The sequence below is a fragment of the Herpailurus yagouaroundi genome, unplaced genomic scaffold (genome assembly GCF_014898765.1).
Source record: "Herpailurus yagouaroundi ecotype Mexico unplaced genomic scaffold, PumYag 208, whole genome shotgun sequence".
Lineage (NCBI taxonomy): Eukaryota > Metazoa > Chordata > Mammalia > Carnivora > Felidae > Herpailurus > Herpailurus yagouaroundi.
The window spans coordinates 10247648-10274565 of record NW_024412439.1 but is presented as its reverse complement, the minus strand read 5'-3'; the positions used below and the strand labels follow the sequence as shown (position 1 = coordinate 10274565).

The 26918-nt window shown below is 51.6% G+C and overlaps 1 protein-coding gene across 1 annotated transcript in view; it reads left to right on the top strand.

Annotated features, from left to right (window-relative positions):
* The first annotated feature begins 812 nt into the window (after positions 1-812).
* The window catches only part of DNAH2 (dynein axonemal heavy chain 2), a 101596-nt gene continuing 75490 nt past the window's right edge, over positions 813-26918 (top strand). Inside the window, exons 1-11 of the mRNA XM_040452939.1 lie at positions 813-989; positions 6199-6257; positions 8231-8401; positions 16576-16804; positions 17365-17475; positions 17644-17882; positions 19312-19503; positions 20974-21179; positions 21548-21677; positions 21941-22123; positions 22937-23151. Coding sequence (XP_040308873.1) covers positions 836-989; positions 6199-6257; positions 8231-8401; positions 16576-16804; positions 17365-17475; positions 17644-17882; positions 19312-19503; positions 20974-21179; positions 21548-21677; positions 21941-22123; positions 22937-23151 — 1889 coding nt within the window. The 5' untranslated portion in view covers positions 813-835. The remainder of the gene's footprint in view (positions 990-6198; positions 6258-8230; positions 8402-16575; positions 16805-17364; positions 17476-17643; positions 17883-19311; positions 19504-20973; positions 21180-21547; positions 21678-21940; positions 22124-22936; positions 23152-26918) is intronic.

Here is a 26918-nt window from a genome sequence, read left to right as displayed (position 1 = left end):
CCCCCCCACACGATTGGAAATTCCGTGTCGGGTGACTTTTCTCCTTCCTTCTGCCAGTCTGTTTTCGGCCTTAGGAGTCAAATGAGGTTGGGCTTCACTGTGGCCTAGTTCAGGGTTCCTCAGTCAACTATGCGAAGAGATCTTTTCAGCACCCACAAAACGGAGTTCCTACCCCCCCAGCAATGAAAACCTAAAGAGATGTGTTGCAAATACTGTTTCTCTTTTATATGTTTTGAGAGACAGCACGTGAGCAAGGGAGGGGCAGAGAGAGAGAGGGAGATGGAGAATCTCAAGCAGGCTCCTTGCTGTCAGCACGGAGCCCGACTCGGGGCTTGAACTCGCTCACGGGAGATCATGACCTGAGTTGGATGCTTAACCCACTGAACCACCCAGGCGACCCGCAAATACTGCGTTTCTTTGTTTAAGGGGGTGGCACATTTTAGCGTGGGTAGGAGGAGAATTTTGCACGTCCTCCCCCCCCCCCCCCCCTTGCTGGGGGTATCGCAGGAGGAAAGGAGGGTTGGAGGAGAATCATCTTGGTTTGCTTGGGTGACTTGATATCATGACAAGGGATGGGGGGACGGCCTTCCCCTCCCGGGGCCTTCTCTCCACCCATGGCCCGGAGGGTAAAGTGGCTGAAGGTGTGTGTGACCACGCCTGGGTGGTTGATGGAGCAGGGTGAGGTATCCCCAGATATGAGTATGATATGGGGAGGGGGGGGTCTCAGTTTGTGAATTCAAAAGGGACCGCGTGTACGGAGGGGGGACGGGCTGGGAGGCGTGGATCCGGTTGCGGACCCCCAGCTACCCGTGTGTCCGCAGGTGTTGCCCACGCCATGTCCAGCAAAGAAGAGAAGCAGAGACGGAGTGGCCAGGGAAGCGCCAGCCGTGGTGCCCGCCAAAGAGCCTCCGAGGCCACCCTGGCCTCGAAGCCTGGGGACACTGCCCTGCCTCCCCAGCCGGAGTCCGATTCCTTCAAGGAGGAGCTTGGTGGGTATATGCTGGGGAGGAGCTCGGAGGCAGAATGTGTGTCTTCAAAGAGGGTCTGAGGGTTGTGGGGGGGGGTTGAGTGGAGCGTCAGGCCTGATGCTGGGCTCCTGTCTCTGTGTTTTCCTCTTGGCCAGCCTTGTCCTGTTCTTTCCCCCCCCCCGGTAGGGGGCCCCCCCCCCCCCCCCCCCCCCCCCCCCCCCCCGCCCCACCCCAGCCGGTCGGGTCTTTCTCCTAGCCTCTTCTTCTTCCTCACTTCCAGTGTTCCAGGTTGCTCCGACCACACCGAGGAGGGTTTGATCTCTTCCTTTTTCCCATCTTCACCCTGGGTGGCAAAACAAATAATGTTTTTCTTCCATTAAGCCCATCACCATGGAGACTCAGCCTGCTTCGCCGCCCTTTGAATCCTCAGTCTGAGCGCTGCTTTCTCCCATCTGTTCAAGGCTCTTGCGTCTCTGCCTTCATTTTGGCGGAGCCTTGGTAGACTCAGGAGGGTCAGGTTCAGGGCCACACACACAAAAAGAAGCCCCATGTCTAGATTGAGGGAGCAGAGAGTTTAAAGAGGCTGCCTCCTGCGGCTTTGATCTCAGGGATGCCTCTCCTGTGGGTTGGAAGGTTTTTTTTGGTAGCAGTTGCTGTCGCTGGGCCGTGCCTTGGAGCTCTGGCCGGTGTAGATTGGACTGTGAACTAAGTATAGCCCCCACATTTTCCCACTGCAAGCAGCCTCTCAAGAAGGACAGAAATAGAATCCTCTTTTCATATGAACAGTGGTTAAGCATGGGTGTGGGAGAGAGGTCCAGGGTTCACAGGATACCTAGGATCCAGAGGTTAGAGACCAGCAAAATGTTTTGTTCTGAGTTCTCCCAGAAGCATTAAAAATGGAACTAGCTCCTGGAGGCTGGGCGCCTGGACCAGGGATGTGGAGGGAGCAGGAGGCGCAGCGAGGTTCAACCCGGAGACTCCTTCAGTGTGAGAAGGGAAGGAGAGTCTCAGTGAAAGCCTTGACCATCCAATACAAAGAATCTATGACTCCCTTAGCTCTAAGCCTTTTTGTCCTTTGGTGGGGAGCTTTCCAGCTGACCCAGCAGAGGTTCAGAGGAGATGGGGACCTCCACAGCATCCCTGACACCCACGGTGATCCCTGTACTCTTCGGAGCTGGGGAGGGGATTGAGGTCTGTCCCTGCTGGAGACAGAGGGGCTGGCCATGGTCTGAATGTTTTGTCCCCCTCCCTCCCCCAATTCATACGTTGAAATCTTAACGCCCCCATGTGATGTGATTAGCGGGTAGGGGCTTTGGGAGGTGCTCTGATCAGATCAGGAGGGTGGGACCATCATGGAGGGTGGGACCATCATGGATGGGATAAGTGCCTTGGGAAGGTGGTTCCAGAGAGATCCCTTGCCTCAGTCCTCCATGTGAGGACACGGTGAGAAGTCTGTGACCCAGAGGAAGGGTCTCGGTGCCCATGGTGCATCCTGGTTTAGGACTTGCAGCCTTCAGAAATGGGAGAGAGAAGTTTCTGCTGTTTAGAAGCCACCCAGTCTGTGCTGTTTTTTTTTTTTTAATGTTTATTTTTGACACAGAGACAGAGCATGAACGGGGGAGGGTCAGAGGGAGAGGGAGACACAGAATCTGAAACAGGCTCCAGGCTCTGAGCTGTCAGCACAGAGCTGGACGTGGGGCTCGAACTCACGGACCGCGAAATCATGACCTGAGCTGAAGTCGGATGCCTAACCGACTGAGCCACCCAAGCGCCCCCCGTGCTGTTTTGTTATGGCAGATGCAGGGATAAAGGGCCCAAAACACACATTGGTAAAGGTGGGTAAGTGGGCAAACACCTTTTGGAGGTCTCTGTTGACAACCTTTGCTTCCTTAGGCGTTCCTCAATTCCCATTAAGAAAAGGAGGACAGGTTTATAATCCCATATTTGTAGTTTTATTTGTTCATTTGTTTATTTTGAGAGAGCAGTTGTGCGTGTGTGTGCAACCAAGGAAGGGGCAGAGAGAGAGAGAGAGAGGGAGAGAGAATCCCAAGCAGGCTCCGAGCCGAGCAAGTACTCGATTGGGACTCCTACGGACACGGGACTCCATCCCGTGTCTGTGAGATCAAGATCTGAGCTGAGATCAAGAGTTGGGTGCTTAACCCACTGAGTCACCCAGCTGCCCCCATATTGTAATTTTAATTATGTATGTATGTGTGTGTTTAATTTTTTTATGTTAAGAAATTTTTTTTAATGTTTCTTTTTATTTTTGAGAGAGACAGAGCATGAGCGGGGGAGTAGCGGAGAGATAGGGAGACACAGAATCCGACACAGAACCCGAAGCAGGCTCCAGGCTCTGAGCTGTCAGCACAGAGCCCGACAAGGGGCTCAAACCTGGGAACGGTGAGATCATGACCTGGGCTGAAATTGGACGCTTAGCTGAGCCACCCGGGCTCCCCCATATTTGTAATTAAAAAAAAAACAAACAAAAAACTTTAAGGGCTAACCAGTTTTTTCCCACAGAGTTTGGCATCCAAACTTATTTGGTGGTAATATATAAACCAGACTGGCCCGAGAGTGCTTACGGTCAATGTAAGCACTTAGTGTGTATTTTCGAATGTTTTCCTGCGGTGCTACTGACTTTAAGAGTTAGATTGTGGCGTGTTGGTCGAGAGTCTGCCGGAGGCGGTGGGGGGGGAGGGGGATCGTGTGTCATACTCCGTTGACAATTGTACATTCTGAAGCCTACGCGACCCCAAGGTTTTGGATAAGAGACTATAGACCTGTATTTCAGGCAAGTCAGGCAAAGTATAGGGAATAACAGAATGGACCCCCATGTACCCATCACCCAATGACGACCACATTGTGGCAGTGAGTCCTTCCAATTGCCACATCTCCCCCAGCTCTTCTCTCTATCTCCAGATGCCACCGTTATCCTGAGTTGGTGTTTATCATCCTCAAGCTTGCTTTTTAAAAAAAATCAAAATTTTTTTAATGTTTGTTTATTTTTGAGAGAGGGAGACAGAGAGAAGGAGACAGAATCGGAAGCAGGCTCCAGGCCCCGAGCTGTCAGCACAGAGCCCGACCCGGGGCTCGAGCTCCCGGTCCGCCAGATCATGACCTGAACGGAAGTCAGCCACTTAACTGACCGAGCCACCCAGGCGCCCCCTCAAGCTTGCTAGTTACATTTTTACTGCACGTAGCCATGAACATCATATACCGGTATCCTATCTCATGACTTGGATTTTATATATATAAATTGTGTTGTAGGAGACAAAACCAATATACTCTTTAAGCAATGTTTTTTTTTTTTCTTCTTTGAGTTTATTCCTCCACTTGGAGAGTGCATGCGTGCAATCATGAGCGGGTGAGAGGCAGAGAGAGAATCCCAAGCGGGCTCCCTGCTGTCAGCACAGAGCTCTATGTGGGGCTCCGTCCTACAAACCCGTGAGATCATGACCTGAGCCGAAATCGAGAGCCAGATGCTTAACTGACTGAGCCACCAGGCGCCCCCCACCCCCCACTTACCCTTGAGGTTGCCTCAGTCTTCCTCCCCTTAGCCTTGGTTCCATCTGGCATCTTGAAGGCCTTCAGTTTTCTCGAAGGGCATTAGATTTCTTGGTTACCCGTCTCACCACCGCCAAGCTCCTGGAACCGTCTGCCCCATCTTTTTCGCGATTTTCTTTCTTGGCTTCTGTGCCTCAGTCTCCCCTCTTGGGTTTCCTTTCTGAAGTCGGAGTGTCCTGTTCCCCAAAGTCTTTTGGCTCCGTCTCATTTGCTTCTTCCTCCTTTCGGCCCATGGCAGGCGGGAAACCCACCGGCTTTACGCGTCCCTTGTGTGAGCAGCAGATCAGGAGGTAGAAACTCACCCTCCTGGGTATTCTCGGCGTCCAGAGTGGGTGCGGCAGAAAGGAGTGCGCCAACTGAGCGGGGCCGGTTTCCGTGGGCCCCAGCCTCTGCCTGTGGGGAAAGCAATGGAAGGCCAGAAGCTGAAGGCCTAGAATAATCTTAGTGCTGCTTGGCCTTCATTCCCCTGCCTCCCTCCACTCCTCTACTCCTGCCCTTGTCAGCTTTTTCTTTCTTTATTAATTAAAAAAGATTTTTTTAACACTTATTTATTACTGAGAGACAGACAGACACAGAGCATGAGCAGGGGAGGGGCAGAGCGAGAGGGAGACACAGAATCGGAAGCAGGCTCCGGGCTCTGAGCTGTCGGCACAGAGCCCGACGCGGGGCTCGAACCCACAGACCGTGAGATCATGACCTGAGCCGAAGTCGGACGCTTAACCGACTGTGCCACCCAGGCGCCCCCCCCACCTCCGATTTTTAATGTTTGTTTATTTTTGAGAGAGAGAGAGAGACAGAGCGTGCATAGGGGAGGGGCAGAGAGAGAGGGAGACACAGAATCCGAAGCAGGTTCCGGGCTCCGAGCTGTCAGCACAGAGCCCAATGCGGGGCTCGAACCCACGACCTGTGAGATCATGAGCTGAGCCGAAGTCGGACGCTTAACCGACCGAGCCGCCCAGGCGCCCCACCTCCGATCCTTTTTTATGGCCGAACAATATTCTACCGCAATTTTGTTTATCTGGCCACTCGTTGATGGGCACTTGAGTTGTTTCCACCTTTTGGCTGTCGTGAGTAGTGTTGCCGTGACCGTGGATGTGCAGGCATCTGTTCGAGTCCCCGCTTCGTTCTCTTGGGGATATACCTGGGGATGGAAGTGCTGGGCGGCGTGGTGACTATGTTTAAGGAACCCCCTCATTTTTGAAATTTTTTTTTTCAACGTTTATTTATTTTTGGGACAGAGAGAGACAGAGCATGAACGGGCGAGGGGCAGAGAGAGAGGGAGACACAGAATTGGAAACAGGCTCCAGGCTCTGAGCCATCAGCCCAGAGCCCGACGCGGGGCTCGAACTCCCGGACCGCGAGATCGTGACCTGGCTGAAGTCGGACGCTTAACCGACTGCGCCACCCAGGCGCCCCTGAAATTTTTTTTTTTAACGTTTATTTTTGAGACAGAGAGAGACAGAGCACGAACGGGAGAGGATCAGAGAGAGGGAGACACAGAATCTGAAACAGGCTCCAGGCTCTGAGCTGTCAGCCCAGAGCCCGACACGGGGCTCGAACTCACGGATGTGAGATCATGACCTGAGCCGAAGTCGGCCGCTTAACCGACCGAGCCACCCAGGCGCCCCATGGAACGCCCTCATTTTTGAATTTTTGTTCTTCCCAGAGCCAACATCGGAGGAGCCCGAGGCACAGAAAGAATTGCCGGAGCCTGAGGCGGATGTGGTAAGTTAGGGATTTCCCTGAGCCAACTCTTCCTCCCCGGGAGCCAGTCAGTCCGAGGGTTAGCTGTAAAATGGAGGACGAGGAGTTCTCTCCAGTCTGTCGCTGGCGTCTACTCCCTCTCCACTGGGAGCCTGCTTGCCACAGATCCAGCTCGCTGAGTCACGAGAAAGTTCTCCGTGCCCCGCACCCCTCCAGAGGGACAGGGCTTTGCGCGAGGGACAGGGCTCTTCACTTTCCCTTCCTTGTGTCCCCACCTGTTTTTGTTTGTTGATTTTTCAAATGTCTTTAATTTTTATTTTTCAGTGTTTGTTTATCAGAGAGAGAGGGACAGAGGGTGGGAGAGAGCGAGGGAGACACAGGTTCCGAAGCAGGCTTCAGGCTCCGAGCTGTCAGCACAGAGCCCGACGCGGGGCTTGAACTCGTGAACTATGAGATCGTGACCTGAGCTGACGTCAGATGCTCAACCGACTGAGCCACCCAGGTGCCCCGCCCCTTGTCTCCCCCGCCTTGAATCAAACCGGGACAGGCTCACCGCGTAAGGCCCAGCTGTGCTCGCTGTGGCTTCGTGCCAAGAACAAGAACTCTCCGGGCCCGGGTGTTAGCAGCCGAGCACTGTGTGCTATATCCGTGCTATTTTTATTTGTACTTCTTTGATTTCAAGTGACACTGAACGGTTTTTTCATATTTTCAGTTTCTCTTTTTGCGACACGACACGTCCGTTTGCGTCCGTTTATTTCCTGGGGTGGTTGCGTTTTCCTCGTTGGTCCACCCTTGGCTCTACATGGGAGACATTTTAGAGCATGAAGTTTTCTCGACTTGGAAACTTCAGGTGAAGGAGATTCCTTCTCATCTTCCAGGAGCACTGGGAGAAGGACAGGGTGACTCCTCGTGTTTGTGCTCATGTCTTCCGGTTCCTTTAATTATTTAGAGGAGTTCTCCAGAGTTTTTTTTTTCTTTTAAAAAAAAAAATTTTTTTTTTCAACATTTATTTATTTTTGGGACAGAGAGAGACAGAGCATGAACGGGGAAGGGGCAGAGAGAGAGGGAGACACAGAATTAGAAACAGGCTCCAGGCTCTGAGCCATCAGCCCAGAGCCTGACGTGGGGCTCGAACTCACGGACCGTGAGATCGTGACCTGGCTGAAGTCGGACGCTTAACCGACTGCGCCACCCAGGCGCCCCATAGAGTTTTTTTTTTTTTTTTCTAGTCACCACTTATAATTTTTTTGCTGTCTAACTCGTGCGTTCTTTGGTGTTTCCCAGTCTTGTCTCTTCCCCTTCGTTCTCCCTCTCTGCTAAGGCTAGTTTGCTTTTTTTTTTTTTTTTTTAAGTTTATTTACTTTGAAAGAGAGAGAGAGAGAGACAGAGAATGCACTCACTATAGGAGGGGCAAAGAAAAAGGGAGAGACAGAGACAGGGTGGAGCCTGACTTGGGGCTCGAACCCACAAACCATAAGATGATGAACTGAGCCGAAATCAAGAGTCAGACACTTAACCGACTGAGCTGCCCAGGCGCCCCTGCCAGTTGGCTTTGCCTTGCCGTCTCCCGTTCAGCGTCCCGGGCAGGCTGCACCCTTCTCCTTTTTCCAGCTCATCATCTTGGAGCCTGATTGCCCGCTTTAGGCTCATATCCTACAGGGTCCCTTGATTGAGTGTTACTCCGAGGTCGAGGATCGCTGGGCGAGGTGTCTTTGCAACCACAGGCGTAAAGGAGATATCTTGGGAAGATCGTGTCCCCCGTTTTCCTCTGTGGTCCGTTCTAGTTTCACTCGTCGAAGCAAGGGAATCTCACTGTCTGCTTTCTTCAGAAGCTTGAAACCCGTCATTCAGCTTATCGGCAGCCTTCCCTTCACCATCCTGGACCCGTCAGGCTTCTCGCCTCATGTCCTATGTCCCCACGTGCGCTTGTGAATGGGGGAAAGGACGCCTCCTGACGGCTGTACCTGCTTCGGCCCTCTGCTCCCCTCCCGTAGAAGCCCCTTTTCCTGTCCCGAGCCGTGCTGACAGGACTGGCGGGTGCGGAATGGACAGCGCAGCACGATGCCGTCCTGGAACACTTTGCCCGGGACCCTTCGGAACCCATCGTCACCATCTTCATCGACCCCTGTGTGGGGCTGACGCTGGAGCTGGGCATGCCTGTACAGGTGGGTGCTCGGCTCTCCCGGACCCCGAGGTGGTCGGCCAGGGAGCTGAGGGTTTGCGTCCCTCCATCATCTGAGTCTTACCTCCTGTGCCCAAGGTGTGTTGAGCCTCGTGGTGGGTCCGCTTGACGGTGGAATACAGAGGCATGAGGCAGGGTTTTGCTTTCGGCGATCTCGTGGTCTGGTGGGGGAGACAGACGTATAGAAACTATTCACAATGTGTTAGGATGCACGGGCAGAGCTTAATAGGAACTTTATGGGGACCGTACAGCCAGTGGGATGCTGGCAAGGCCTGGCGACAGAGGTGACATTCGAGCTGGAAAAGAAAGGTAAGTCCGATTTCATCGCGTCCGGGTGAGAGCTGTGTCGGCAGAGAACGCTTTATGGGCAAGAAAAGAGCTGTGGGAGGCGATCCTGAAAAGGCGGGCTGGGGTCACTTCGCGGAGGGCCTTGTGTTTATGCTGGAGAATTTGGCCTCCCTCCTGGAGGGAACTAGCGCAGCCTTTCGTGGATTAGAGAGAGAACGCTTTCAACCGTGTGGAAGACACACGGGCGAGGGGTAAGCCACGGGTAGGGAGACGGTTAAAAGACGGTTAGAGTAGAACGTTAGTGGTGGAATCTGGGCAGTGGGTATATAGGCCATTGTTGTAAACCTCTTGTAACTTTTCTATATGTTCGAAGCCTTTGAAATAAAGTGTTGGAAAAGAGAAAGGCCTTTGCTTTGCTTTTATTGGCAGCACGTACACAAAACGATAACGATAATGGAGGTGAACATGGCCGTGCGCCGTGACACAGTTTGGGAAATGTTCCAGATCAAACAAAAGCAAAAATAGCTTGCGGCTTTTTCCTGTACGTTGGCGTCAGGCAGCTACAAAACATCATGGAAAAAAAAAAAAAATCTCATTCGTAAAAGGAAGAAGAGTTTGCCAAAAATGTGTAGGATTTATATGAAAGAAAGCAAGTTTGTTGCAGGCCATGAAACCATGAGAGAAGATTTGACTGAATAGCCATATCCTGTTTCTGGGTGGGAATCTTAATATTATAAAGATCCTTTATCTAAAAAGAAATGTGCCATTTTAATGCAACTCCCATCACAGTGCCAAAGTCCCTAAACCCCTTACGTGAAGATTTAAAAATCTATCCAGTCGGGACGCCTGGGTGGCTCAGTCGGTTGGGCATCCGACTTCAGCTCAGGTCGTGCTCTCCTGGATCATGAGCTCGAGCCCCGCGTTGGGCTCTGTGCTGACAGCTCGGAGCCTGGAGCCCGTTTGGGATTCTGTGTCTCCCTCTCTCTGCCCCTCCCCCCGCTCACGTTCTGTCTGTCTCTCAAAAATAAACATTAAAAAATATATACCCAGAAATATGCATGAAGAAGGAAAGTAATGTAGGAGAGTTGTGAATACGAAAATCTCTTCTAATTAAACTGAAGTAATTACAACAGAGCTGTACTGGGACAGGAATATACATTGATATGCAACATTAAAGACACCAAGTACAGATGCATATATGTAAGCATTTTCTCTAAAAATTGCATTTAAAATCTGTGGGGAAGAACAGATCCTTCGGTGAATAGAATTGGGAAACATAGAAAAATTTTCCATTAAAAATCTAATCAGCTGGGGAGAGCAGGGGGAAACAGGCAGATGTTGGTCAGAGGGCACAAGGAGATCAAAAGCAGAGGCCACAAAGCAAAAATACACACACGGGACTACATCACATCCAAAAGCTTCTGCACAGCAAAGCTTCTTCCATCAACAAAACGAAAAGGCAAACCTAAGGATTGGGAGAAAATTCGTGTAAATCGTCTATCTGATAAAAGGTTAATATCCAAAGTATATAAAGAACTCCTACAATCCAATAGCAAAAAGAACAGCCTGATCAAAAAATGAGCAGAGGGATTGAAGAGACATTTTTCCAAAGAAGACCTACAAATGGCCAACGGGTGTTTGAAAAGGTGCCTCCATATCATCAATGGGAGAAATGCAAGTGAAAATCGCAGCGAGGTATCAGATACCACCTGACACTTGTCAGAATGGCCATCGTCAAATAGACTCCCAAGAGACAACAAACGTTGGTGAAGATGTGCAGGAGAGGGAACCCTCGTGCACTGTTAGTGGGAATGTAAGTTGGTGCAGTCGCTCTGGAGAATGGGATGGACGTTCCTCAGAAAATTAAAAGCAGAACTACCCGATGATCTGGCAATCCAGTTGTGGGTATCCATCCAAAGGAAATGCAATCGCTATCTCAAAAACATACCTGTACCCCACGTTCGTTGCAGCATTATTTACAGTAGCCAAGCTATGGGAGCAGCCTAGGTGTCCACCGATGGATGAATGGATAAAGAAAGTTCCATGTACACACGATGGAACAGTATTCAGCAGTGAGAAAGAAAAGAAGCCCGGGGCGCCTGGGTGGCTCAGTTGGTCAAGCAGCGGGCTCTTGATTTAGGCTCAGGTCATGATCTTGTGGTTCATGGCACTGAGCCCCGCATCAGGCTCCACACCGACAGTGCGTGGAGATGATCTCTGATTCTCAGTTTTTTTCTCCTAAAAAAGTGACAAACAGAAAGAAAAGAGAATCTTGCTACTTGCAATATCCTGGATGGAACTTGAGGGCATTATGCTGAAATAAGTCAGAGGAACATAAATACTGTATGATCTCACTCATGTGTGGAATCTAGGGGGGAAAAACCCCAAACTCACAGAAACAGAACAGATTGGCGGTTGCTAGAGTGAGGGGGTGGGCAGGTAGGGGAAATGGTTGAAGGTGGTCAAAAGATACAAACCTCCAGTCTTAAGAGAAATCAGTTCTGGTGATATAATGTACAACACGGTGACTATCGTTAGCAATAGCATGTATTTGAAAGTTGCTAAGGGAGTAGATCTTAAAAAGTTCTCAAGATGAGACGGAAAGAATTGTAAGCGCGTGAGGTGATGGATGCTAACTCAACTTACTGTGATCATCACTTTACATATATCAAATCATGTTGTACCCATTAAACTAACAGTGTTATCGGTCAGTTATATCTCAATACAACTGGAGGGAAAGGGTACAGTTTCATTTATGCAAGGTGAATGGTTCTGGAGGTCTATTAGACAGCATGGTAACCACAGTTATCGTGTGTGCACCTGCAGTTTGCTAAGAGGGTACGTCTTCAGTGTTCTCACTGCACACACACATGCACACGAGAAGAAAAAGAAAAAAATGGTACCTAACGAGATAGTGGGTATATTCATTTGGTTGATTATGGTGATCATTTCACAGTGTATGCATGTATCAAAGCATCAGGTTGTATACCCTAAGTCTATACATTTTTATTTGTCAATTATGCCTCAAGAAAGAGAAAATTTATTTGGTATGCTGAAATACATTCTAAACGAGATTACAGCCTTAGTTGTATGCTTCTGAGTCAAGATGGCCAATTGAATTTCCTTAAAGAATTATTACTCTTGGGGTGCCTGGTTGGCTCCGTTGCTTAAGCGCCTGACTTTGACTCAGGTCATGGTCTCACAAGCTTGTGAGCTCAAGCCCTGTGTCGGGCTCTGTGCTGACAGCTCAGAGCCTGGAGCCTGGTTCGGATTCTGTGTCTCCCCACTCTCATGCTCTGTCTCTCTCTTTCAAAAATAAATAAACATTAAAAAAAATTTTTTTTAAAGAATTATTATTCTTGATAAAAGGAGCAAAAGGTAAAACCAGAAAAAAAAAAAAAAAAAACAACACCGAAGAGTAAAGAAGGAAAGAAACATAATCTAAGAGACTTGATGAAGTGGGGACCAATGAAAGGTCTGTGCTCTGAGTGACAGAAATGTTCTTCCCAGGGGAATGGTGGACCCCCAGCAAGATGGGACCCTCAGGACGTGTAACAAAACCTGAAAAGGAAGAAAGCGCCCAGGTATTTTCTCAGAGATTTTACGTTCTTTTGAACCACTCGCCTGAACCACTCGCCCATCCCCTCGTGCTATCCTCTTAGGCTGGCGAAGAGGGAATAAAACATAAAATACGCGATCCTTTCACTTGGAGGGGGAAAAGAAACACGGCTCTCCCAGCAGGACATCAAGGAGTCACCCACAGTCTGTTAGAGCAGAAACGACGGGGTCACAGAAACTGCTCACGCATGTGGAAGGTGGAGAGGAATTGCGTGGCAACCGCAGGCATGTTACATCCAGGGGACACAAATGGAACAAAGCAGACACAGGAGGAAAAGAGCCAAGCAGAAGGAAATTCCTCACAACAGAATTTGTGCTAGGAACAAACCTAACAAGAGCATGAATTCAATTTTTAAAAAGCTGGGAGGTGAAATGATGCAACATGGGAAATACATAAAACGGAGATTGCAAATTTTAGGAAATGAACATAGCAGCATGTGACAAAACCCAGTAGGTTAGAAACAGCGAGGGACTGACGAGCGATCGCTGCAGACCCGAGTTGCCAGGGAAGAGAGGCTCGAGATCATCATAGTGCACGAGGAAGAGAAAGCCAATGACGACACGATTAAAGGAAAGTTAGTAAGACAGGTGATCTAATATAGAGTGCCAACGAATGAGACAATAGAAATTTAAAGATAAAACACAAAAGAATTTCCTTGACCTGCAGAAGGAACTGAATCTGGGAATTGGCAGAGCAAGCTTTTCTTCCACAAAATTTGTTACACAATGTTTAATGTCAACACACATCTTAGGTAAGCTACTGAACTCCAAGGGAATTAATTCTTTGGGAACATCGCCTATGTGGTATTCCTGCCAAGAAGATTTAACCTGCATCTAATACTGAGGAAACAATCAGATAAATACAAGTTAAGGGACATTTTGGAAAACAACTGGCCTGGACTGTTAGAAAGATCAATGCCATGGAAGAAAGAAAAAGACAGGGGTGGTGGTGGGGGGGCGCCTGGGTGGCTCAGGTCGGCTCAGATCATGGTCTCACGGTTCGTGAGTTTGAGCCCCACGTTGGGCTCTGCGCTGGTGGCACGGAGCCTGCTTGGTATTCTCTCCCTCTCTCTCTCTCTCTCTGCCCCTTCCCCATCTGCACTCTCTCTCAAAATAAGTAAATAAACTAAAAAGAAAAAGAAAAAGAAAAAAAAGGAAAAGACCGGAGAACCGTGTGGAATGCAAGGAAACTGAGGAGACACGGCTGTGTGTGATCCTGGATTGGATCCTGGGTGGCAAAGAACAGCCGTATGTGACGTTATTTGGACCACTGGGGAAAATTGAATATGGATTGTGTATTATATCAAGTATTGTATGAAGTTCAGTCTTCTGAGTGTGTGATAATTGTGGTGTTGGATGTGTTGGAGAATATCCTTTTTCAGAGCTATATGCCAAAGTATTTAAGGGCGCCCTATCACGATGTCTACTGCTAACTCTCAAATGGCTCAGCTGGGAGAGGGAGCGAGCAAGAGGGTTCCCTCAAGCACAGATGTTGACAATAATGAATCTAGATGGAGGGTGTGCTGTTCATTGGATTTTTCTTGCAATTTCTCTATGAGTTGGAATTATTTAAAACACAGAAATTTGGGAAAAAATGACTTAGCCCTCGCCAAAAAACAAATAGTCTGCCACGAGGAAACATTAGGCTGGTTGCCCACTTCTCTGATCACCAGGAAGAACACACTCAGAGTTCTCTCGGAAGGACAGTGTGCCCCAAGGGTATTATACCCAGCCGAGATGGTCAAATACAATGGCAACAAAGAGGTGGTCATTTGCAATCTTGAAAGAACCCTACTTAAAAAAATATATATTTATCATCAGTGGAAATCTATTCCATTAAGAAATGAACCAAATAGGGGCTCCTGGCTGGCTCACTCAGTGGAGTGTGAGACTCTTGATCTGGGGTCATGAGTTTGAGCCCCATGTTGGGTGTAGAGATTACTCAAAAATAAAATCTTAAAAAAAAAAAAAAAAGAAAAGAAAGAAATGAACCAAATAAAGAACTCAGGAATAAAGAATCTAGGAACGTTCAATTCATTTAAATAAAAATTAATACTAGGGGTGCCTGGGTGGCTTAGTTGGTTAAGCATCCAACTCTTGACATTCAACTGACAGCCACCCAGGTGCCAAAAGATTTTATGTCTTTATTTATTTAATTTTTATTTATTTATTTATTTTGAGGGGGGCGAGGGAGGGGCAGAGAGAGAGAGAGAGAGGGAGAGAGAGAGACTCCCAAGCAGGTTCAGCACTGTCAATGCAGAGCCCAACGCAGGGCTCGATCCCATGAACCTTGAGATCATCACCTGAACCAAAATCAAGAGCCAGATGCTTAACTGACCAAGCCACCCAGGTGCCTCAAAGATATTTTATTTTATGTTATTAAAAAATTTTTAATGTTTATTTGTGAGAGAGAGACAGAGTGTGAGCAGGGGAGGGGCAGAGAGAGAGGGAGACACAGAATCGGAAACAGGCTCCAGGCTCCCAGCTGTCAGCACAGAGTCCGACGTGGGGCTCGAACTCACAAACTGCGAGATCGTGACCCGAGCCGAAGTCGGATGCTCAACTGACTGAGCCACCCAGGCACCCCAAAGATATTTTTAAGTGATCTCTATGCCCCAGATGGAGCTCAAACTCACAACCCCAGGTCCAAGAGTCACATGCTCTATTGACTGAGCCAGCCAGGGGCTCTTCCCCTGCCTTTTAAAAAGTTTTTATTTCGGGGTGCCTGGGTGGCTCAGTCACTTAAGCCTCCGACTTCGGCTCAGGTCATGATCTCACAGCTTGTGAGTTCAAGCCCCACATCGGGCTCTGTGCTGATGGCTCAGAGCCTGGAGCCTGCTTTGGATTCTAAGTGTCTCTCTCTCTGCCGCTCCCCTGCTCGCTCTCTGTCTCTCAAAAAAAAAAAAAAAAATAAATAAATAAATAAATAAATAAAAAGTTTTTATTTTAATTGCCCTGTGCTCAGCATAGCAAGTGCTCTCCTTAATTCCTGTCACCCCTTACACCCATCTTCCCGCCCACCTCCCCTCTGGAAAGTATCAGTTTCTTCCCTATAGTTTAAAGTCTGTTTCTTTTCTCTCTCTCTTTTTTAAGTTTATTTATTTATTCTAATACTCTCTACATCCAACGTGGGGCTCGAACTCACAACCCCAAGATCAAGAGTTGCATGCACTCTCACTCATACATACCACACTTACACCACACACACAGGCAAACCACACATATCCTAGAATCACGCCAATGTGCACCACACACGTACTGCACAATATACCACACACACTCACTAATCTTAACACATACACACCAGTAATACAGCACACAAAAGCCAGCTGAGCCAGCCAGGCACCCCAAGAGTCTGGTTCTTGGTTTGCTCCTCTTTCTCCTTTCCCCCTTTGCTCGTTTTATTTCTTGAATACTACACAGGAGGGAAATCACATGGTATTACATATATATATATCATTTTAAGAAAAATAATAGTGTTAAGGTTTAAAAAAAAAAAAAAAAAAGACCCCAAATGCCAAAATTTAATTCTGGGCAGTGGGAAGATGGATGGTTATTAATTTCTTCTCTGTGCTTCATTTTCAGTTTTTGGAATGAACTAAACTGTAAAGAGTAGTCAAATGCACGCCCACACGAAAGGCAGATCTGATCTTAGGGAGGAATGGCCTTTCTGAGCATGTAGGGAAGTCAGGAACTCGAAAATTGTGAAGTTTTAACTACACGGAAGCTGTACGTTTCTGGATATGGGCAACAACAGCCACACAAACTCACCATTAACCAAGTTGAGGGGTAAATGGAAAATCGGGGGAGGAGTTTATGCAACTGAAATGGAAACACCCAAGTCAATTGCCTGTTAATTCCATTCCTCTCCTTCCCGCTTTCCCTATACCTACAAGTGCTTCCCCCATTCTATCCCTTTCATTCTATCCATCTGTGCAACATTTACGGAGCATCTAATGTGTCCCAGTCAACTGTACTAGGTTCCGGGACCAAGTTGGGCAGAATACACAGTCCCTCCCTCCCTTCAAGACGTGCTCTCTGCATTTCCTCCCTGTGGTTCTGGGTGTGGACTCTGTTACGTCCCCTGAAAGACACAGGAAGCACACCGTGACACATTTGGAGATGAGCCAGGATGCCCTAAGCGAACGTGACCGAGACCTCAGCCAGGCCTTCGTGATTGGTGCCTCAGATTCTGTTGGGTACCATGCTGGGGTCTGGACGCTGATCTCTGACCTACTGTCTTCCACGCAGACGCAGAACCAGATTGTCTACTTCATACGCCAAGCGCCGGTTCCCATCACTCCAGAGAACTTCGAGGCCACCGTGCAGTTTGGGACGGTGCGTGGTTCCTACATCCCGGCCCTGCTTCGGCTGCTCAGTGGCGTCTTTGCCCCTCAGATCTTTGCAAACGCAACCTGGCCTGAGAGTATTCGAAATCATTTTGCTTCTCATTTGCACAGATTCTTGGCCTGCCTGACAGGTGAGCAGAAAACCTCCCGTGCCTGGTTTCTGTCTGGTGCCCCACCGACGGGAGGGGCGAGCGAGGCGGGTGGGAGATTCATCCCGAGTACCTGTGCGGCCCGGCACGGAGTCGGTGCCTGGGTGTGTTTGCTGAATGCGTGGGTCAGGGTGCAGAATTTGCCTCCCGGTACAGGTACGGTTTTCTGCCGTCGACGGTTGACCGGATCCGCTCAAACGTAGAGTTGGGTATTTCATGAGTACACGTGGGGTCAGGGGAAACGCGGGCGGTACGGGGCTCCTGGGGGGAGCGCATGCATCGTAGAAGAGAATGTTGAAGACGCGGTCCAGATCTTTGACCTTATTTTATGAGAATCTCTTATTTTACCTCAACGAGGTTTCCCTCTTGCCTTCTGTCATTTTTCCTCTTGAGGTCAAAAAATTAGGAGTCGTAGTTTCTTTTGCCCGTTCTCCTGAAATCCCCCATACTTCCTGGGCCCCGGAATAGCAACCACTGTTGGAACTGGGGTAGCATAAACTCCGTCCCGTCTGTGAACTTCCACGGTCCTTTCCTTTCCTTAGACACTCGCTACAAACTGGAGGGGCACACGGTTCTCTACATTCCCGCAGAGGCCATGAACATGGAGCCTGAGGTGGTAGTTAAGGACAAGGATCTGGTGCAGCGGCTGGAGAGTGAGTGGCTGGCATCGCCAGTGTGTTGCGGGGCCGAGGGGACAGCGGAGGGGCAGCCCAGAGGCCGAGGAAGGAGCTGGGTTGGGTGGGCTGCGCGGGCGGCCGCGGGAAGGACACACAGGGGAGCAGTTTAAAGACGCGCGAGAGGTTTTGTGCTCTCCCCGGCAGCCTCCATGATCCACTGGACCCGGCAGATAAAGGAGGTGCTCAGTGCCCAGGAGTCTGTGGAGATAGGAGAAAATTTAGGTCCTTTGGAGGAGGTTGAGTTCTGGCGCAATCGGTGCATGGACCTGTCTGGCATCAGTAAACAGCTGGTGAAGGAGGGAGTGAAGCACATCGGGTCCATCCTGCACCTTGCCAAGTCGTCCTACTTGGCACCCTTCATGAAACTGGCCCAGCAGATCCAGGTTGGTGAGCGGGCCAGAGGATGGAGGCTTAAGGGGCGCCCGGGGCAGGGGCTCAGTCGGTGAAGCGTCCGACTTCGGCTCGGGCCATGATCTCGCCATTCATGAGTTCGAGCCCCGCGTCGGGCTCTGTGCTGACGGCTCAGAGCCCGGAGCCTGCTTCGGGTTCTGTGTCTCCCTCTCTCTCCGCCCCGCCCCTGCTCACACTCTCGATCTCTCGCTCTCTCTCACTCTCTCAAAAATAAATATACGTTAAAAAAAAAAAAAAAGGATAGAGGCTTAGCAGAAAGTGGACAGCGGTTGGGACAATATCAGGTGCTAAGGAGAAGGAGCCACAGTAAGCATCGACAGCAAAGATAGATCCACCCAGTGTTTGGACCTTCACTTGGCGGGGGAGGACACAAGGAGGAAAACACAAGGTCCCAAGGAGCTTAGGGTTTAGTTAGGGAGACTGCAGTCAGTCGACAAATAAACACTGAGTACCTTCTACGAGCCCCACCCCTGTAATCTGTCTCCATGAACCCCACCCCTACAGTCCGGCTCAGAAAATTAGGCTTCCACAAAACAGAATCACTAGATGGCATGGGGTCAAAGAGGAACCCATAGGGTTCAGCCAAGAGAATTGCAAGATAAACACTTAAAAAATAAATTTAAGGGGCGCCTGGGTGGCTCAGTCGGTTAAGCGTCCGACTTCGGCTCAGGTCACAATCTCGCGGTCCGGGAGTTCGAGCCCCGCGTCGGGCTCTGGGCCGACGGCTCGGAGCCTGGAGCCTGCTTCTGATTCTGTGTCTCCCTCTCTCTCTGCCCCTTCCCCGATCATGCTCTGTCTCTGTCTGTCTCAAAAATAAATAAAACGTTAAAAAAAAAATTAAAAAAAAATTAATAAAGTATGACGAGATGATTCTGTTAGCTTTGGGGACACGCAGAAGGGCAGAGTGATCTGTGGAATACAGGCAGAGAAGGCGGAGGCCTTCTCTTCCCGGGCAGGATTTTGAGCTAGGTCTTAAGGGAACTGAGCCACAGCTACGTGGGAAAGTTTCGAACCCTGCTCGAGACCAGTGCGGTGAGGGATACTGGGTGAAACCGTGAGGGTGTTCGGTCAGTTGATCAACAGTTATTGAGTGGTGCGGGGTTCTGAATTCAGCCGGAGACGCTGGGGGAGTGGACACAAACCCTGAGCGTAGGGAACCCCAGTCTGGTGGAAGAGATGGGACTCCCCACGAGAAAAGACACCAAGGCCCCGCGGTGGGAAGTACGAGCGAAAGCGGACAGGTACGAAGTCCGCTCTTGAGGGCCCACGGAGACCTGAGATGCCTGGCTAGGCTCTGAGAGAGGCAGGCCAGGGCGGGGTTCCAGATGGGCAAACGGTGCTGGCGCCGGGCCGCTTCCTTCCAACGGACGGGACTCACTCCTCGTTGGTCTTCCCTGCCAGGACGGCTTCCAACAAGCCCAGTCAAACCTGACGTTTCTGTCGATCCTGAAGGAGCCCTACCAGGAGCTGGCCTACATGCAGCCTAAGGACATCTCCAGTAAGCTCCCCAAGTTGATCAGCCTCATCCGCATCATCTGGGTCAACTCTCCCCACTACAACACTCGGGAGAGACTGACCTCCCTCTTCCGAAAGGTGCGTGTTCCGCAGGGGTGGGGCGGAGGGCTTTAGGAGAGGGGCCCGATTCGCTGAGGAAGGGGCATCCGCAGTTCCAGGCAGTGGGGAGCGGCCCGGGGGTGGGGGTGGGGGGTTCGGACAGAGACCCGTGGCTTCTTTCAGCTCCAGCGGGCTCCGGGTGGGGGTGGGGGCCTGGGCTGGACAGCCTGCTTCCGTGGCGGGGGAGGCAGGCAGCACAGTCCCCCAGGCTGAGCTGGGCAGGAGGGGAAGGCCCTTGTTTTCTCATCTGCAAAGCCGGGCACGGCACTGGGTGAGAGGCAGGTTTGGGAAGGGACGCCGGCTTTTGAGGAGCGGGACCCACGTTCCATCTGGGCTGACCGAGACAGGGCGCTGAGCCGGGAAGTGAGCTGGGCTGCAGCAGGGAGCAGCGGGGAAGGGGCGGGTGCCACTCGGGCCACCCGTCCGCCCGTCCGCCCGTCCGCAGATGAGCAATGAGATCATCCGCCTGTGCTGTCACGCCATCTCCCTGGACCGTATCTTCGAGGGCTACGTCACTTCCAGCAAGGAGGACCTCCAGGGCTGCATCTCGTGCTGCCAGGCCTGGAAAGACCACTACCTACAGGCTGTGCAGATGCATACCCAGTACGCTGTGCGTCCCCCACGGTCCCGTCTGTCACCCCTGCCACTCCCGCTGAGCACAGATGTTTAAAGCCTATGGATTCCGGTTCCGAGACCCGGTCCCAGTTCTCTCCGGATGCAGATACTCTAGTGCCTAGCCCTGGCTCCTCCTCTCCCTCGTCCCGGGAATCCTTCCTGGCTCACTCCTCCTTTCTTGGCTTTCTTGGCTCTCTTGGCCCGAAAGTCTGAAGTTCTAAAACTTCTAGAACGGAGATGCTTTGCCTCCTCTCTGCTTCTCCTCATCTCGCGTCTCCTCCCTTCAGGGCTCAGGAAAACTGCCTCTTGGGGTCCCCATTTCTAAGGCCCCCCAAACCCAGGACTCCCAGTTGGAGCTGCGCGCAGGCCGTTTCCTACGTTTCCATCCGGTCCACCTTTCTCTGGATTTAGGTTCTCTAACCGGGGCTGGGTCCTGGACCAGACCAGCATATTCGCTCAGGTGGATGCCTTTGTGCAGCGCTGCAAGGACCTCATTGAGGTGGGCAGACTGTCAGGGAGGGAGGGGCGGGCGCAGTGGACCCCAGACCCCGGCCAGGGGCCGAGGAGACAGGGCAGAGGCTGAGCCGGGAGCTTACTGCTTGGACTCTGCATAACTGTGTGTCCCACCTCTGGCCCGTCCTTTTAGACTCTTGCCTGTTATCACTGCCCGGGTGTCTTCTAGTTCATTCTGCAGCCCCAATTCATCCCAGTAGCTCCTTGTGTCTGGTGGGTCCTCCCTGGTGTTTAGACATCTTGAGCCAAACCGAAGAGCTCAGGGGCTACGAGGTCAGAAACAAGAGCAGGGAGGCCTGACGCTCTCTGACTTCGTTGTAGGTCTGTGACTGCCAGTATCATTTTGCCCGCTGGGAAGACGGCAAGCAGGGTCCCCTTCCCTGCTTCTTTGGGGCCCAGGGGCCCCAGATCACACGGAACTTGCTGGAGATCGAGGACATCTTTCACAAAAACCTCCATATGCTGCGGGCTGTCCGCGGGGGCATCCTGGACGTCAAGAACACGTCCTGGCACGAAGACTACAACAGGTGAGAGTGCCTCCTTCCCCCCCCCCCCCATCCCACCCCTGCCCTGGGCTGGGGAGGAGGGGGGTGGGGCGGGGCACAGGGGGCGGGGCTGGAGGAGGGGCCTCAGTAGGTGATGCTGGGCACACCCCGTTAACCAGTGAGAGCCTGTTTCCTCCACTAAAACAGAGGGCCTAGTGGTAGAACCCAACCTCACTGTATCACTTTGCGGAACGAACGGAGTCGGGCACATGACGCCCTTCGCGCCTGGCACCGGGGAGGCCCTCGGTATCAGCCCGGGGGGAGTCTCACTCGGGGCGTGGCCTTGAGGCAGGTGAGGACGCCTGCCAGTCACCGGTTATCATGCTCATCACGCTTCTCTAACGGCGCAGGTTTCGTTCTGGAGTCAAGGACCTGGAGGTGATGACTCAGAACCTGATCACCTCCGCCTTCGAGTTAGTCCGAGATGTGGAGCAGGGAGTGTTACTGCTGGACACCTTCCACCGGCTCGCGTCGCGGGAGGTGCCGCGCCCCCCCCCCCCCGCCCCGCCCCCGCCTGGCCTCTCCTCTGCCTCCTTCAGTTCTTCCTGATCCTTCCCGACTCCGTGCCACCTCCAGTCGTGCCCTCCCACGTCCCCCCTGTTCTCCACCGCCAGAGCCTCTTCTTCCGTCTGCTCCCCGAGTTTCCAGATGGCCCCGGGAGAAGGTGTCCTCCAGCTTGAGTCCCTGGGGGGGACCCTGGATCCGCCGGGGCGCGGGTTCAGGCTCTCTCCCTTCTTCCTTAGGCCATCAAGCGCACCTACGACAAGAAGGCGGTGGACCTGTACATGCTGTTCAATGGCGAGCTGGCCCTCGTGAACCGGGAGCTGAACAAGAAATGGCCGTACCTAGAGCCCTACGTGGCCCAGTTCTCGGGACAGGCGCACTGGGTGCGGATTCTGCGGCGGCGCATCGACAGAGTCATGAACGTGAGTGCCTGGCCTCTCCCCAGACTCGTTCTCGTGAGGCAGTGGAGGTTGGGGACTGTGCCCTGTGCTGGCCGGGGACCCGCCCCGGGAGTTTCCCCAGAGCGTCTCCACGGTGGGAGGCCGAGGTGGGCCAGGGGACTGGCAGGTGCGGGGCCTGGACAGGACGAGGCCGGAGCTTGGGATTCACAGCGACGGCGGGCGTGGTGGGTGGAACGTGAGTCCCGCTAGGATTTTCCTGTCAAGCTGGAGAGGAGGAGCCGGCCCAGCATCTGGGAAGCTGGGCCGTCAGAGGAGGAATACGACCTTGAGCAGCTGTGGCCCTTGAAGGGCCTGGTCTAGAACAGCAGGCATGAAGAACCAGAAAAAACCCAACAACCTCTAAAGGGCAGTTTTGGGCACGTAGGTCTAACGCTCTTGAGGTATCTGCCATCGTGTGATTGGTTCTGGTGAGAACCAGGCGGCCTGCGGACAGCAGAGGCCGCTTCACGGTCGCTGAGCAGGGACTTGGGGAGGAAGGGCCCGTACTGGTTTTCAACGTCGTACCTCTTCCGTCCTCACCTCCCGTGATTTACTTTTTTTGCCAACTTCTCCTGACCCGAGTTCCCGTGCTTCCCCTGCGCGCTGCTGACTCCCTGGCCGCCTCCTGTCACCTGTGCGTGTGGCCTACCCCCCCCCCCCCCCCCCCGCCCCGGGCGGTCGGGGCCGGCCTCCGCCGCAGGCCACACCCCGTGTGGGCCCGCGGGCGGGACGACAGTGCCTCGGAGGACGGTGGCCTGCGGGCTCCAGCCACCCGTTGTCCCCACCCCCCCTTAGTGTCTCTCCAGTGCCCACTTCCTGCCCCACATCGGGACCGGAGAGGAGAGTGTGCACGCCTACCAGCAGATGGTCCAGGCCATCGATGAATTGGTTCGAAAGACTTTCCAAGACTGGACGTCAACGCTGGACAAGGACTGTATTCGGCGGCTGGACACACCGCTGTTACGGGTCAGCCAGGAGAAGGCGGGCATGCTGGATGTCAACTTTGACAAGTACGGGACCCAGTCCCACCCCTTTCCCTGTGCTCGGCCGTCTCCCGCGCCGCTCCCTGCGCCCCGCTCTCCCGAGGCCTTAAGGCCCTGCCCTAGGTTCCTCGTGCCATTCCTGCTTCGAAGTCTCTCTTATGCTGTGGTATGCGTGCTGTCACTTCCTAACTTCAGTTCTGCGCTTTATCTCCAAAGCGCAGCCCCCGGTAACCCCCTGGGCCGGCGATGTAGGCGTTCGGCCGCTAGATGGCCACGACGGCTCAGCTAAGTCATCCGACCGCGAGCCGAGGTGCGGGCTCTCCTGGGAATCCGTCAGGCCCTCTCCTACGGCTTTTACAATGATGACGTTTTCAGGTTCCAGTGATTTAAAATGTAGTTAATTCATGTAATCGTCGCTCAGAAAGATACGCTCAGGGCCCTCTGTGTGCTGGGAACCGAGTTAGGCACTGGGACCGTGTCAGATGGCGAAGCCCGTGCCCTCTGCCACTCTGGAAGGGAACTGGGGCCGTACTGCCTTCCGTTCCGTAGAAGATGCAGACGGGAAAAATAAAGAAGGAGCTATGCAAGACATCTGTCTGTAGAGATTGCAAGCCTTCTGGTGACAGTTTTTTCTTATTTGGAAGGAAATAACTTTCCACTTGATTGGTTTGGCTCCCTCTTGTCATCAGCCAGGCCCTGTGATGAGAGCTGCTTCCTGGGCTTCTAAGGCTGTTGCCACGGGCACTGGCTTTACCTCCCAGAATGTCCTTATTTGTTGGGCACGCGTGGCAGGGGCTCTGCTAGAGAAGGCCTACGTGGAGATGGAGTCCGGGTGTGTGTGTGGGGGGGGCGGACAGAACTAACCAGGGGGAGAGGTCACGTCGTGGTCGAGGAAGGAAGGGGAGACCCAGGCAGTCATTGAGAAGGGCAGAGACGCTCGAGGCCGGACATGAGTGTTGGGCTGGGGAGGGGCGTCAGACAACGGCTTTGCTCAGGCTCGTGAGGTTTGGAGGTGTAACCAACCAGGATCCTAGAGAACTGGCTTCATACATCAACACCCCGCTTTGGACGTGACAGAGGGCGAGGCCGGGCTTACCCCGGCCGTGACATTTGCAGGCGCGTAACGGGGCTGGATCTGCAGGGTGCATTGTCCCGTCAGGCTGGGTGCTCCCGAAGGCGCCGTGTTGGGAGAGGCGCCCAGACGCACCTGGCCTTGCAATGACACGAATACTTAACCCGCACGGCCCGATGGTTGCCCTTTCCCCCGGAATTCAAGGCCTGCCTTCACGTGACGGAATTTTATAAAGTCCCAACGATCCGTATGTACGTTTTGAGCGTGAGAGAGGCCGTAGGTAAGCATGGGCTGGTGGCTCTGCCTCCGCCCCATCCTCAGGGCCAGACACAGCAGGGTCTCACCGCGGGAGGCCACCGGTCTGCTCCGTGACCTCAGGCAGGCCGCCAAGCTCCTCTGGGCCTGCGGTTCCTTATCTACCCGAAAAATCCACTTGCGAGACTGTCATGAGGAGAGCTGGCTTGTGTAGCAGCCCTCCCAAAGAACAAGCAATAAACGTTGTTTTCCTTTCAGGAGAATTGCCCGTAAAACTCGGTGAACACAGTGTATTCGAAGCAAATTTAGCAAGGTGGTAGAATACGTAATTATATTATTTTTTTAATAATAGTTTTGATTTTTAAAACAGTCAAACCTTTTACAAGGGGTGATGTGAGGTACACGTTACAACATTGACAAGTTGCACTACGGTAGAGAATGGAGAATCTCGCTCCACGGCTGCCCCCCTCCCCCGGCTTGACTCAGTTTCTCTTTAAAGAGTCACTGTTACCAGTTTCTTGTGTAACATTCCAGAGGTAAGAGTCTATATGGACATAAATAGCTTTTTTAATGTAAATAGTAGCATGCTATCTACGCTGTTCTGTATATCCAAAGTGTTTTCAAAATGATTTTTTCCCATTATAAAATCATCAACAATTGTAGAAAGTTTGCAAAATGCAGGGAAGTAGAAGAGAGGAAAAACATTTCCCCAAAGACAACCCCTCTTAACAGTTCGGTATGTTTTTTTCCACTTTTTTTTTTTTTTTTTTAACATTCATTTATTTTTTGAGAGACAGAGACAGAGTGTGAGCAGGGGAGGGGCAGAGAGAGAGAGAGGCACACAGAATCCGAAACAGGCTCCAGGCTCTGAGCTGTCAGCACAGAGCCCAACGCAGGGCTCGAACCCACGAACTGAGAGATGGTGACCTGAGCCAAAGTCAGTCGCTCAACAGACTGAGCCACCCACTCACCTTTTTCCACTCTTTTTTTTACCCCCCTACTTAATGTATTTGTGTGTGCGTGTGTTTTATTTTTAAAATCTTTAGTGGGTATTTTAAAATTATAAAAATAGTGCATGCTCACTGTAAAAAAAAAAAAAACAAAAAACTTGACGTAGAGGTATATACAGGAAACCGAAAAATCCAGCCTCCAGCCCCCTGCTCCCTAGAAGTAATCCTGATTACCATGTAATTAAAAATAAACACCGCACACAAAATAGGATCACCCTGTAAACAGGATTTTTGTAACCTGCTGCTTTTTAAGGGTTAACAAGGTACATGGGGGGTTTTCATTCTGTATGCGGAGAAGTATGTTTTCCATGGTTTATAGCATCCCATAGTTTGGCTTATAAGTTGTCGTACAGCTTCTGTAAGGTTTGTGAATAGTTTGTACCAGAGGATTTCAAGCGGGCCTCCTGTACTTTGTTGCCACCCCTCCACAGCGTGTGTTTGCCTGATGTCCGCGACCCTGTCCGTCGGGGAGAAAACTTTCCTCTGTGCTGTGATCACCTCCCGTCAAGGAGCATGTTCGATACTCATCTAAACTGCCATTTGCATAATCTTTATAGCAGAGCTTTACAAGGCAGCTTCGGGCCAAATATTTATGGCCTAGGTTTAACTGAAACCCAAATGATGGCCAGACGCTTCTTCCAGAGAGAAATGATTCCTCTGGAGTTGTAAGCTGCTTTACATTTTTGTGGTTTTAAGATAAAACTGCCTCAGTAAATAACGTATGGGGCAAAAACAAAAACAAAAAGAACAACAACAAAAAAAACCCAAAAAACCAAACCCGTGATGGTAGAGAAGGACTTTGAAGAGTCTGGGCTCATCAAGCCAGCAGAGAAATCCAAGGTGGTTTCAGCTCTTCTGAAGCATTAGTGCTCCCCGGACGGAGGTGCAGATGACTGCGTATCAGGCTCACTGTGCTGTGCTCACGGTCTAGATAAGATCTCGAAATAAGCATGCTTCTCAGATGGCCTGACTGTTGCGCAGAATTTCCTGCCTCTGCCTTAGTTCTGGGAGCCTTCCAGTCCCTAATGGCACCTGTTTTATTTCACCGGGGGCTCTGTTACCCCACCTTATATCCCAAATATTTGAACTCCGGAGTCCGAATTGGCTTTGGCCGACGTTTTATGGCCGGACCAGCCTTGCAGACTGCACTTAACCCAAACATATCCCAGATGCCGCCTGTCCCCTGGCTGAAGAGAGCTGTGTTATCACAGTATACACGGCAGACGCCTCTGTGCAGAGCGGTGTCCCCAGAGCAGGTCGGGGGCCACGGACGTCTGTCAGTGTTCCGGGTGTCGGGCTTTGACTTCCTCCTTTCCTCCCAGCCACGCGGGGCCTTCTCTCCGGGGTCAGTTCATTCTGGGCTGTCAGCACTAGCCTCGGCTGGCCTCACTTTCCTGCCTCTACTGCCTGACCGCTGCTCCGAGGATGAATTATGAAATATTATACAGAAATAATTT